Below are 14268 nucleotides of genomic sequence, written 5' to 3'. Positions count from 1 at the left end.
CTTCAAACTGAAATATGTCAAATATTATTATGCAAAATAATAATAATAATAATAATGATAACGACATATGTCATAGTGATGTCCTTTTTCAGAAGTGCCTCATAAGATTAGTAACATCACAGCTTGAATTTATATATTTGATTTTCCTTCACAGTGCCACCAAAAATCACCAACCTGTCAAGAGATGTTGTGGTAAATGAAGGCTCTAACATCACCTTGATGTGCCAAGCAAGTGGTAAACCAGAGCCCTCCATCAGCTGGAAGCTCATCTCCTCTTCAGGTAATTTGTTTATACATTAGAAAATTTAGATGCAGAGCAGATTTGTGATATATTGTTTTTTTTTTAATGGTATCAATGTTTTTTGCGTTTTACTTTATTTTCTGGATACTGATTGTTTATAACACATGGCTGTAGTGTTCAAGTTAATGGAAAAGCAGAGAACAGCTCCTCTGTGATTATTTTGAAGTCTATGAGACTTAATCTATGACCTTATTAAAACATCTTTAATGAATTTATGGCCTTGTTTGCTAATTTCAGGACATATGGAGTACAGCATAATTAAAATGTTTTAAATAAAGAGTCTAAATTAAAGTAAGAGCAAAAAAAGAGTAAAATAAGATAATAAAGAGCAGTTGTTTTTTGTGCTGGACAAAACATAAAGTTTAAAGATAGGACCTGACAAGCCAATGGAAGAAGTAACATTTCATCTTTCATATACAGACCATGTTTCTGCTGTCATGGTCTGGTCGAAGCAAAATGAAGTACTCAAATGCAGCAGAATTCAAAAGCTTTATTTACAAAAATGTTTTGCAACAAGTAAAATTCACAAGGGAGACAAAGACAGAGTACTGGATCCAAAGGAGGAAGTGACACTATGGAAGTGGAAAGGGACATTAATCCAGTGATTCCAGATAGGGGAGTTCCAAAAGGTAAATAGTGAGAACCAATGGCTTACTTGGTAGCGTGGAGTCCTTGGAAGATGTTGCCTGTCCAATGTTTAGCAGGGGGAGGGAATCCAGTGAGTCTCTGCCAAGTGAATGGCCATAAGGTAAGGACATCCAGGAGGGTAGGGAGGTTAACTGGGGACTGAAATCACAAAGGTGCATGTAGACAGATTGAGTGAGCCAGTTCCAAAGAGTCAGGTGAGTTGTGCAGGTGGGTTCTCGACCCAGGCTGGGGTTGACTGGAGGCAAAAGAGCACAGAGATCAACACAATAGAAAACAAGCGAAGACAAATACATTTGTGGGCCGATTTACCACTGAACAGTAGCAGACTGGTCCTTGAATACAGCAGATTACTGTAGTTTGATGAGGAGCGCCATGAGGTAACTGTTGTTATGATTTGGTGCTATATTAATAAAATGCGATTGAATGTGCTTGGTTGAAGAGTGGGAAGCAGATTCCACCACATAGGGAGGAAAAATCCTGGCCAACTTAGACTCAAAGGGAAAACAGACTCCAAACATTAAGACTACCATGGACTATGGCATCTAGAGTGTATTTTCTTGTCCCTCTTTGGTTTCCACCCATCCCTCTGTTAATCCCAACTATAACTGACTCTGTTTGACCCATAGTTGATTTCACTTTTTTAAAATTATCTGTTTTCAGATAATCCTTGTGTTGTAACTGATTAATTAATTAATAAAAAAAATAATTAATTAATTAATTAATTAAACATAATTAAAGGTAATTAAATTAAATGAAAGGTAATAATTGGATTTAAATGTTTTGGAGGCTGAATGATAGCATTAGTGATGAGAATACGCAGTGTATAGCATTAGGGAGAAGATTAGAATTTTCAGTACTGAATGTCCCAATGTTCCATTGTATGTGCTCAGTGGCATTGTTCTATTATTACTTGCTTGCTAGACCAAAGAAAGCAAAGTATTGAAGTATTGGCATGTCCATGCTTCACTTAATCAGGCAAGACACGTGCATTTATTTAGGTTTTAGCAACCTGCTGTTTTATTAGGGCCCGAGCACCGAGAGTGCGAAGGCCCTATTGTATCTACTCCGTTTCTTATTATTAGGGCCCGAGCACTTGGAGTGCGAAGGCCCTATTGTATCTGCTCCGTTTATCATTATTATTATTATTATTATTAGGGCCCGAGCACTGAGAGTGCGAAGGCCCTATTGTATCTGCTCCGTTTCTTCTTCTTATTAGGGCCCGAGCACTGAGAGTGCGAAGGCCCTATTGTATCTGCTCCATTTCTTATTATTATTAGGGCCCGAGCACCGAGAGTGCGAAGGCCCTATTGTATCTGCTCCGTTTCTTATCATTATTATTATTATTATTATTATTATTAGGGCCCGAGCACTGAGAGTGCGAAGGCCCTATTGTATCTGCTCCGTTTATTAGGGCCCGAGCACTGAGAGTGCGAAGGCCCTATTGTATCTGCTCCGTTTCTTATTATTATTATTATTAGGGCCCGAGCACTGAGAGTGCGAAGGCCCTATTGTATCTGCTCCGTTTCTTATCATTAGGGCCCGAGCACCGAGAGTGCGAAGGCCCTATTGTATCTGCTCCGTTTCTTCTTCTTATTATTATTATTATTCAGGCAAAACAAGGGCCTTTTTGAGGGCCTAAACATGCTCAAAAACTCTTGAAATTTTGCACACATGCCAGGTCTGGTGAAAAATTTTGTATTTTAATGGTTTTAAATATGAGCACTGGGAAATGGCTCTAGAGCGCCACCTATGCCTTGTTAAATGCAGCCCTACGAACACATCGTTTGAGCTACATGTATGAAATCTGGCACACATGTGTATCATGCCAAGACGAACAAAAAAGTCTGTGGGCCCCTTGACGCAAACCCAACAGGAAGTCAGCAATTTAGAGGTGAAGGTGACATTTTGGCTCTAATTTTGCCATTTCCATGCCTCGAACTTTTTCGAACTCCTCATTGGGATTTGGTCGTATAAGCTTCATATTTGGTCAGTGTCAACTACACACCTGGGCCATGTTAAATTGCGGAGCTTTTGAGTTTTCGCGATACTGTGAGCCTGTGGCGCCACGGCAAATTTCGATGACTCGCCATGAAAATCTTATTGCCTCTCATTCTGTCATACATTTTCCGACCTTGACCAAAGAGCACACATATGATAAGGCTCCACCCCTGAACATATTTCAACTGCCATATTTGACATCAGGGACAGCGCCACCTAGTGGCAACAGGAAATGTCATGTTTTACACTTTGGGGTACAGTATTGTGGTGGGTGACATCTGCAGCCTCAAATTTCTCCAGGAAAGCCTTAAGGAGTTGGTCTTGGGTTACAGTGAAAACTGTGAGTTTTCGCAAAAGGGTGTGACCCCAGCAGCATGGCGAACATTTATGTCTCGCCATGAAGAAACAAATTAATATAACTCAATGAAATCCAATCTGATCAGTACCAGATTTTACAGGGATGATGTCAGACCCGCCCTGAACAGATTGATGTGCCCATTGTCAGGAATACGTAGAGACAGGAACAGGAAATGTCATGTCTTTCATTTTGTTGTACTGATTTTCACAGGTTCATCGTGGCCACCTCAAAAGCGGTGAATATCACCATCAGTCCTTCATGATGCTTCTGTGCGAAAATTGTGACTTTAAACTGAACGGCGCACCCTGGTGGCAACGCGGTTCACCATGAAAGACGAAGTGGCTTTTGAGGGGCTTGGAAATTTTAAAAAGTCTTGGAATTTGGCCCAAACCTCCAATGTGATGAGCGCTTTGTTGTTATGTGATCATTTTTCTTGAATAGTGCAAAATGGCTCCACAGCGCCCCCTACAAAATTTCAAAACATCAGCCCCTGCTCTGTGTTTTATTTATAAGTCTGAAACCTGGTAAGCTTATGGAGGATATCAAGATGTACAAAAAAGTCTCTTGGAGCAATATCCCAAATCCAACAGGAAGTCAGCCATTTTAAAATTAAGGTGTAATTTTAGCCACTTTTTCGCCTCTTTTCAGGCCTCATACTTTGACGAACTCCTCCAAGGGATTTGATCAGATTAACCCGATCTCCTGTGTGTGGAATCTAAAGACCTTTGTGATGTTAAATTGCGAAGCTTTTTACGTTCAGGGAAATGGGGTGGCCATGGCGGCACGTGGAGTTTCAATTCCTCGCCAAAAGCAGTAATCTGCTGTCACTCAAAAAACACAATGTCCAATCTCTCCCAAAGGTCGCAGGCATAATGAGACTCGAGCTCGGAAATGTTTGTTATGCCATTTGTCAGTAATGGTTAGGCGCCACCTAGTCGGACGACTATAATAATGATTGAATGAGACGAATCGTTAGCTGGTTGTTCTAGGCATGAATTCCATCAATGTGACATCAGATCGGACGTGCTGGTTGTAGGTGTTGGGCGTGGCCCGACGTGCCGGGTGCGAGGGCCCTCATAACGCTGCTTGCAGCTTTAATTATTATTATTATTATTAGGGCCCGAGCACAAAAGTGCGAAGGCCCTATTGTATCTGCTCTGTTTCTTATTATTATTATTATTATTATTATTATTATTAGGGCCCGAGCACAAAAGTGCGAAGGCCCTATTGTATCTGCTCTGTTTCTTATTATTATTATTATTATTATTATTATTATTATTATTATTATTATTATTATTATTTTCGGCAAATGAATCGGCCTTTTGAGGGCCTAAACATGCTCAAAAACTCATGAAATTTTGCACACGCGTCAGGTCTGGTGAAAATTTACGTATTTTAATGTCCGTGAGACATGTCCAGGAAAATTGGCTCAGTAGCGCCACCTAGAAAAATGAGAAACGCGAGCCCCGAGATGGGTATGACCTACATGTATAAAACTCGAACACATATCTAACGTTCGGAGACGCACAAAAAAGTCTATTATGGCCATGTCCTAAACCCAACAGGAAGTCCACCATTTGGAAGTGAAGGTGACATTTTGGCTCTAATTTTGCCATTTCCATGCCTCGAACTTTTGCGAACTCCTCATTGGAATTTCATCGTACAAGCTTCATATTTGGTCAGTGTCAACTACACACCTGGGCCATGTTAAATTGCGGAGCTTTTGAGTTTTCGGGATACGGTGAGGCCGTGGCGCCACGGGCGAATTTCGATGACTCGCCATGAAAATCTTATTGCCTCTCGTTCTGTCATACATTGTCCGACCTTGACCAAAGTGGACACATATGATAAGGCTCCACCCTGAACATATTTCAACTGCCATATTTGACATCAGGGACAGCGCCACCTAGTGGGAACAGGAAATGTCATGTTTTACACTTTGGGGTACAGTATTGTAATGGGTGACATCTGCAGCCTCAAATTTCTCCAGGAAAGCCTTAAGGAGTTGGTCTTGGGTTACAGAGAAAACTGTGAGTTTTCGCTGAAGGTGTGACCCCAGCAGCATGGCGAACATTGAGGTCTCGCCATGAAGAAACAAATTAGTGTAACTCAATGAAATCCAATCTGATCAGTACCAGATTTTACAGGGATGATGTCAGACCCGCCCTGAACAGATTGATATGCCCATTGTCAGGAATACGTAGAGCGCCACCTAGTGGCACCAGGAAATGTCATGTCTTTCATTTTGTTGTACTGATTTTCACAGGTTCATCGTGGCCACCTCAAAAGCGGTGAATATCACCATCAGTCCCTCTTGATGCTTCAGTGAGAAAATTGTGACTTTAAACTGAACGGCGCACCCTGGTGGCAACGCAGTTCACCATGAAAGATGAAGTGGCTTTTGAGGGCTTGAAAAGTTTAAAAAGTCTTGAAATTTGGCGCACACCTCTAATGTGATGAGGATTTCTTTTTATATGTTCATTTTCCTTGAACAGCGCAAAATGGCTCCACAGCGCCCCCTACAAAATTTCAAAACAACAGCCCCTGCTCTGTGTTTTATGTATGAGTTTGAAACCTGGCAAGCTTATTGAGATATCAAGATGTACAAAAAGTCTCTTGGAGCAATATCCCAAATCCAACAGGAAGTCAGCCATTTTAAAATTAATGTGTAAATTTGGCGACATTTTCCCTCTTTTCAGGCCTCATACTTTGACGAACTCCTCCAAGGGATTTCATTCGATTTACGCGATCTCCTGTGTGTGGAATCTAAAGACCTTTGTGATGTTAAATTGCGAAGCTTTTACGTTCAGGGAAGCGGGGTGGTCATGGCGGCACGTGGAGTTTCAATCACCGCCAAAAAGCAGTAACCTGCTGTCGCTCAAAAACACAATGTCCAGTCTCTCCCAAAGATCGCAGGCGTGATGAGACTCGAGCTCGGAAATGTTTGTTATGCCATTTGTCAGTAATGGTTAGAGCGCCACCTAGTGGGACGACTATAATAATGGTTGAATGAGATGAAATTTTAGCTGGTGGTTAAATGCATGAATTCCATCAATGTGACATCAGATCGGAAGCGCTGGTTTTAGGTGTTGGGCTTGGCTCGACGCTACCGGGGTGCGAGGGCCCTCATATCGCTGCTTGCAGCTTTAATTATTATTATTATTATTTTCGGCAAATGAATCGGCCTTTTGAGGGCCTAAACATGCTCAAAAACTCATGAAATTTTGCACACGCGTCAGGTCTGGTGAAAATTTACGTATTTTAATGTCCGTGAGACATGTCCAGGGAAAATTGGCTCAGTAGCGCCACCTAGAAAAATGAGAAAGCGCGAGCCCCGAGATGGGTATGACCTACATGTATAAAACTCGAACACATATCTAACGTTCGGAGACGCACAAAAAGTCTATTATGGCCATGTCCTAAACCCAACAGGAAGTCCGCCATTTGGAAGTGAAGGTGACATTTTGGCTCTAATTTTGCCATTTCCATGCCTCGAACTTTTTCGAACTCCTCATTGGAATTTCGTTGTACAAGCTTCATATTTGGTCAGTGTCAACTACACACCTGGGCCATGTTAAATTGCGGAGCTTTTGAATGTCATGTTTTCGGGATACGGTGAGGCCGTGGCGCCACGGCGAATTTCGATGACTCGCCATGAAAATCTTATTGCCTCTCGTTCTGTCATACATTGTCCGACCTTGACCAAAGTGGACACATATGATAAGGCTCCACCCTGAACATATTTCAACTGCCATATTTGACATCAGGGACAGCGCCACCTAGTGGGAACAGGAAATGTCATGTTTTACACTTTGGGGTACAGTATTGTAATGGGTGACATCTGCAGCCTCAAATTTCTCCAGGAAAGCCTTAAGGAGTTGGTCTTGGGTTACAGAGAAAACTGTGAGTTTTTCGCTGAAGGTGTGACCCCAGCAGCATGGCGAACATTGAGGTCTCGCCATGAAGAAACAAATTAGTGTAACTCAATGAAATCCAATCTGATCAGTACCAGATTTTACAGGGATGATGTCAGACCCGCCCTGAACAGATTGATATGCCCATTGTCAGGAATACGTAGAGCGCCACCTAGTGGCACCAGGAAATGTCATGTCTTTCATTTTGTTGTACTGATTTTCACAGGTTCATCGTGGCCACCTCAAAAGCGGTGAATATCACCATCAGTCCCTCTTGATGCTTCAGTGAGAAAATTGTGACTATAAACTGAACGGCGCACCCTGGTGGCAACGCAGTTCACCATGAAAGATGAAGTGGCTTTTGAGGGGCTTGAAAAGTTTAAAAAGTCTTGAAATTTGGCGCACAGCTCTAATGTGATGAGGGATTTCTTTTTATATGTTCATTTTCCTTGAATAGTGCAAAATGGCTCCACAGCGCCCCCTACAAAATTTCAAAACATCAGCCCCTGCTCTGTGTTTTATTTATAAGTCTGAAACCTGGTAAGCTTATGTAGGATATCAAGATGTACAAAAAAGTCTCTTGGAGCAATATCCCAAATCCAACAGGAAGTCAGCCATTTTAAAATTAAGGTCTAATTTTAGCCACTTTTTCGCCTCTTTTCAGGCCTCATACTTTGACGAACTCCTCCAAGGGATTTGATCAGATTAACCCGATCTCCTGTGTGTGGAATCTAAAGACCTTTGTGATGTTAAATTGCGAAGCTTTTTACGTTCAGGGAAATGGGGTGGCCATGGCGGCACGTGGAGTTTCAATTCCTCGCCAAAAAGCAGTAATCTGCTGTCACTCAAAAACACAATGTCCAATCTCTCCCAAAGGTCGCAGGCATAATGAGACTCGAGCTCGGAAATGTTTGTTATGCCATTTGTCAGTAATGGTTAGAGCGCCACCTAGTCGGACGACTATAATAATGATTGAATGAGACGAATCGTTAGCTGGTTGTTCTAGGCATGAATTCCATCAATGTGACATCAGATCGGACGTGCTGGTTGTAGGTGTTGGGCGTGGCCCGACGTGCCGGGGTGCGAGGGCCCTCATAACGCTGCTTGCAGCTTTAATTATTATTATTATTATTAGGGCCCGAGCACAAAAGTGCGAAGGCCCTATTGTATCTGCTCTGTTTCTTATTATTATTATTATTATTATTATTATTATTATTATTATTATTTCGGCAAATGAATCGGCCTTTTGAGGGCCTAAACATGCTCAAAAACTCATGAAATTTTGCACACGCGTCAGGTCTGGTGAAAATTTACGTATTTTAATGTCCGTAGACATGTCCAGGGAAAATTGGCTCAGTAGCGCCACCTAGAAAAATGAGAAACGCGAGCCCCCGAGATGGGTATGACCTACATGTATAAAACTCGGAACACATATCTAACGTTTGGAGATGCACAAAAAAGTCTATTATGGCCATGTCCTAAACCCAACAGGAAGTCCGCCATTTGGAAGTGAACGTGACATTTTGGCTCTAATTTTGCCATTTCCATGCCTCGAACTTTTGCGAACTCCTCATTGGAATTTCATCGTACAAGCTTCATATTTGGTCAGTGTCAACTACACACCTGGGCCATGTTAAATTGCGGAGCTTTTGAGTTTTCGGGATACGGTGAGGGCGTGGCGCCACGGCGAATTTCGATGACTCGCCATGAAAATCTTATTGCCTCTCGTTCTGTCATACATTGTCCGACCTTGACCAAAGAGCACACATATGATAAGGCTCCACCCCTGAACATATTTCAAGTGCCATATTTGACATCAGGTACAGCGCCACCTAGTGGGAACAGGAAATGTCATGTTTTACACTTTGGGGTACAGTATTGTAATGGGTGACATCTGCAGCCTCAAATTTGTCCAGGAAAGCCTTAAGGAGTTGGTCTTGGGTTACAGAGAAAACTGTGAGTTTTTTCGCTGAAGGGTGTGACCCCAGCAGCATGGCGAACATTGAGGTCTCGCCATGAAGAAACAAATTAGTGTAACTCAATGAAATCCAATCTGATCAGTACCAGATTTTACAGGGATGATGTCAGACCCGCCCTGAACAGATTGATATGCCCATTGTCAGGAATACGTAGAGCGCCACCTAGTGGCACCAGGAAATGTCATGTCTTTCATTTTGTTGTACTGATTTTCACAGGTTCATCGTGGCCACCTCAAAAGCGGTGAGTATCACCATCAGTCCTTCATGATGCTTCTGTGCGAAAATTGTGACTTTAAACTGAACGGCGCACCCTGGTGGCAACGCAGTTCACCATGAAAGACGAAGTGGCTTTTGAGGGGCTTGGAAATTTAAAAAGTCTTGGAATTTGGCCCAAACCTCCAATGTGATGAGGGCTTTGTTGTTATGTGATCATTTTCCTTGAATAGTGCAAAATGGCTCCACAGCGCCCCCTACAAAATTTCAAAACATCAGCCCCTGCTCTGTGTTTTATTTATAAGTCTGAAACCTGGTAAGCTTATGGAGGATATCAAGATGTACAAAAAGTCTCTTGGAGCAATATCCCAAATCCAACAGGAAGTCAGCCATTTTAAAATTAAGGTGTAATTTTAGCCACTTTTTTGCCTCTTTTCAGGCCTCATACTTTGACGAACTCCTCCAAGGGATTTCATCAGATTAACCCGATCTCCTGTGTGTGGAATCTAAAGACCTTTGTGATGTTAAATTGCGAAGCTTTTACGTTCAGGGAAAGCAGGGGTGGTCATGGCGGCACGTGGAGTTTCAATCCCTCGCCAAAAAGCAGTAATCTGCTGTCACTCAAAAACACAATGTCCAATCTCTCCCAAAGTTCGCAAGCATGATGAGACTCAAGGTCGGAAATGTTTGTTTTCCCATTTGTCAGTAATGGTTAGAGCGCCACCTAGTGGGACGACTATAATAATGATTGAATGAGATGAATCGTTAGCTGGTGGTTCTAGGCATGAATTCCATCAATGTGACATCAGATCGGACGTGCTGGTTGTAGGTGTTGGGCGTGGCCCGACGTGCCGGGGTGCGAGGGCCCTCATAACGCTGCTTGCAGCTTTAATTATTATTATTATTATTACGGCAAATGAATCGGCCTTTTGAGGGCCTAAACATGCTCAAAAACTCATGAAATTTTGCACATGCATCAGGTCTGGTGAAAATTTACGTATTTTAATGTCTGTAGACATGTCCAGGGAAAATTGGCTCAGTAGCGCCACCTAGAAAAATGAAAAACGCGAGCCCCCGAGATGGGTATGACCTACATGTATGAAAGTTGGCACCCATATCTAACGTTAGGAGACGCACAAAAACGTCTATTATGGCCATGTCCTAAACCCAACAGGAAGTCCGCCATTTGGAAGTGAAGGTGACATTTTGGCTCTAATTTTGCCATTTCCATGCCTCGAACTTTTTCGAACTCCTCATTGGATTTGGTCGTATAAGCTTCATCTTTGGTCAGTTTCAACTACACACCTGGGCCATGTGAAATTGCGGAGCTTTTGAGTTTTCGCGATACTGTGAGGCCGTGGCGCCATGGCGAATTTCGATGACTCGCCATGAAAATCTTATTGCCTCTCATTCTGTCATACATTGTCCGACCTGGACCAAAGAGCACACATATGTTAAGGCTCCACCCCTGAACATATTTCAACTGCCATATTTGATACCAGGTACAGCGCCGCCTAGTGGGAACAGGAAATGTCATGTTTTACACTTTGGTGTACAGTATTGTTATGGGTGACATCTGCAGCCTCAAATTTCTCCAGGAAAGCCTTAGGGAGTTGGTCTTGGGTTACAGTGAAAACTGTGACTTTTCGCAAAAGGGTGTGACCCCAGCAGCATGGCGAACATTGATGTCTCGCCATGCAGAAACAAATTAGTATAACTCAATGAAATCTAGTCTGATCAGTACCAGACTTTAAAGGCATGATGTCAGACCCGCCCTGAACAGATTGATGTGCCCATTGTCAGGAATACACAGAGCGCTACCTAGTGGCAACAGGAAATGTTATGTCTTATATTTTGTTGCACTGATTTTCACAGGTTCATCGTGGCCACTTCAAAAGCGATGAATATCACCATCAGTCCCTCATGATGCTTCAGTGAGGAAATTGTGACTTCAAACTGAACGGCGCACCCTCGTGGCCACGCAGTTCACCATGAACAATGAAGTGGCTTTTGAGGGGCTTGGAAAGTTTAAAAAGTCTTGAAATTTGGCGCACACCTCCAATGTAATGAGCGCTGTCTTGTTATTTTACCATTTTCATTGAATAGTGCAAAATGGCTCCACAGCGCCCCCTACAAAATTTCAAAACAACAGCCCCTGCTCTGTGTTTTATGTATGAGTCTGAAACCTGGTAAGCTTATGGAAGATATCAAGATGTAGAAAAAAGTCTCTTGGAGCAATATCCCAAATCCTACAGGAAGTCAGCCATTTTAAAATTAATGTGTAATTTTGGCGACAATTTCCCTTCTTTTCAGGCACCGTTCTTTGACGAACTCCTCCAAGGGATTTTATCATATTGACCCAATCTCCAGTGTGTGGAATCTAAAGACCTTTGTGATGTTAAATTGCGAAGCTTTTTACGTTCAGGGAAATGGGGTGGTCATGGTGGCACGTGGAGTTTCAATCACTCGCCAAAAAGCAGTAATCTGCTATCACTCAAAAACACAATGTCCAATCTCTCCCAAAGGTTGCAGGCGTGATGAGACTCGAGCTCGGAAATGTTTGTTATGCCATTTGTCAGTAATGGTTAGAGCACCACCTAGTGGGACGACTATGATAATGGTTGAATTAGATGAAATTTTAGCTGGTGGTTAAATGCATGAATTCCATCAATGTGACATCAGATCGGACGCACTGGTTTTAGGTGTTGGGCGTGGCTCAACGTGCTGGGGTGCGAGGGCCCTCGTATCGCTGCTTGCAGCTTTAATTTGATTTACTTTTGGTTTCACTTCTGTCAACAGGATTCAGAAGGTTTTCCATTTCATATAACTTTAAAATTCAACCAATAGTGAAAGGAATGTATCTGGTTGCCCAGATAAGCTCAAGATAAAATTGGTCATGCACGACAATAAAATGTGCCTTTATTTAATATTTATCGGAGAGCATCATGCTTTTGAAAATGAAAGAATTGTTAGTTAAAATGGTAAAAATGAAGTACAATTCCATATTACCCTTTTCTCTTGACTGGTAAATCAATAACTAATGAAAGGAAGATAGGATTTTCTTTTCCACTGCATTGTGGTCATAAACTGCTAGTGGACAACTGGACCTAAAATAGGTTTTGCAGAAGAGTGGGCGCTCGCATCAACCTTTTGTAATATTTATTCATAATAAGGGAAACTTGCAAATTAATCTGACTGGGGAGTTATATGTATTAGCGATATGGGTCTGAAGCACTGTCATTGCTAGGAACTAATACTATGAAATCTGATTTAGTGCTTTATTTCATTGCTGCTTAACTTTCTGCTCAACATCAGAAGGTTTTCACCTCTTAAAGGTACAGTCTATTAGTCAATTAAAATACAGATGTGGCTAGGGATTAAAGAAGATTGGCCATTTTTTTTTTCAAGTATGCTGGGTCGAAAAGTACACATACATAAGTATACAAATAGTATAAATTGTTTATATTGGTGACTTAACACTGTGTGGTGTGGACCATGCATTCGTCATATCTTTGGTTTATGCCAGGTTTCTTTTTTCTTTTTTTTGTTTTTGTCTTCACATCAAGTTTTCCAATCAAGGAAAAATATATTTTTTATAGACACAGCTCAGATAACAACTCTGATGTCTGTTGAAAAGACTGTGGAAGTGTGTGTGTGTTCTGTGGCTAAACCTTCACTATGCCTGCTATGTCTTTGCAAAACACTGCTTTGACTGAGAATCTGTATGTAAAACAAACAAGTTTTCAGAGGCAGCCCCATTCAAAAGCATTCTTTATTCTGTTCTTATCTCAGCACTCTTCGTCATCAAAATGGATGCAATGACTGGTTACTTATATTTATTTATCTATTTAAAATCAGTTTCTGAGAAGGTCCATTGAAATGCAAAATGAAGATCCTCTTTGCATGAATCAATAAAACTAGAATTTAGTGAAGTGAACTGAATGAATGTATGGAATGTGTATGGGAGGAAAATATAAAAAAAACAAGCATCAGCTTGAGAAGCTGTCATTTTGATTTTTCTCTAGTAAGATAAAAGATAATCCGTCTACTTTCACGTAGTTTTCTCTGAAATTGTTCGAACTAAATATTGTGGATTCCAGTTGGTATTTTTTAAACCATTTTGATATCCATTTTGGTACCAGTATTTGACTGATAAGGGTGTTTACAATAAAGAATTGATAGAGTCACAGTGCACAGTTGCTTGGACTAAAAGAGGTTTTGAGTAGAGAACAAAATGTCCCAGTCTATGCAGTTTGGACTATGCAGTCCAAACTGATACTGTTCCAGTATCTCCCACCTGCAATGAAACTTTTCTCCAGCCTTGGGCCTTTCAGTGAGGCCAGCTATGGCAAGCGCTCTGGGGTATAAATGAGTGAATATATAAATATTCTCTCTCTCTCTCTCTTTCTGTATCTGTGTGTGTGTGTGTGTGTGTGTGTGTGTGTGTGTGTGTGTGTGTGTGTGTGTGTGTTAGTCTGTGTGTGAGTGCATAAAGATTGATGATTTCAGACTGGGACCAAGGCTCTCTTTGAGCCATGACCCAGCTCCCCCTCACCTTTGATAGATGGCTTTAGGGGCTTGTGGCAGATCAGAAGTGATCCTTTCTATCTTCCACAGACCACACAATCTGACTGCTAAATTCGTCTGCCTAGGCAGTACCCAGAATGAACAGGAAAATTAATGAATTTAACCAAGGTGCAATAAAGGTTTCTCAGATTTGCACAGGACTGGTTTGCTCAGAAAGATTAATTTAAAACTAAAGGAGAGTAGTCATAGTTTTTGACCTTTGTGAAACTGAAAGAAAAAAACTTATCCACTTTAATTTTTAAACACTACTATGGGCAGCTGAAAGTGTTG

At 41.6% G+C, this 14268-nt stretch overlaps 1 protein-coding gene across 4 annotated transcripts in view; it reads left to right on the top strand.

Annotated features, from left to right (window-relative positions):
- ntm (neurotrimin) overlaps positions 1 to 14268 on the top strand; it is a 577382-nt gene that overhangs the window by 550343 nt on the left and 12771 nt on the right. For all 4 annotated transcript variants that reach the window (XM_039618664.1, XM_039618663.1, XM_039618666.1 and 1 more), the window contains one exon: positions 155 to 280. In XM_039618664.1, the coding sequence (XP_039474598.1) occupies positions 155 to 280 (126 nt within the window). The remainder of the gene's footprint in view (positions 1 to 154; positions 281 to 14268) is intronic.

This window comes from Oreochromis aureus, linkage group 10 (assembly GCF_013358895.1).
Source record: "Oreochromis aureus strain Israel breed Guangdong linkage group 10, ZZ_aureus, whole genome shotgun sequence".
Taxonomy (NCBI): domain Eukaryota; kingdom Metazoa; phylum Chordata; class Actinopteri; order Cichliformes; family Cichlidae; genus Oreochromis; species Oreochromis aureus.
Note: the sequence above shows the minus strand (reverse complement) of the source record. Positions and strands in the feature narration are given on the sequence as shown.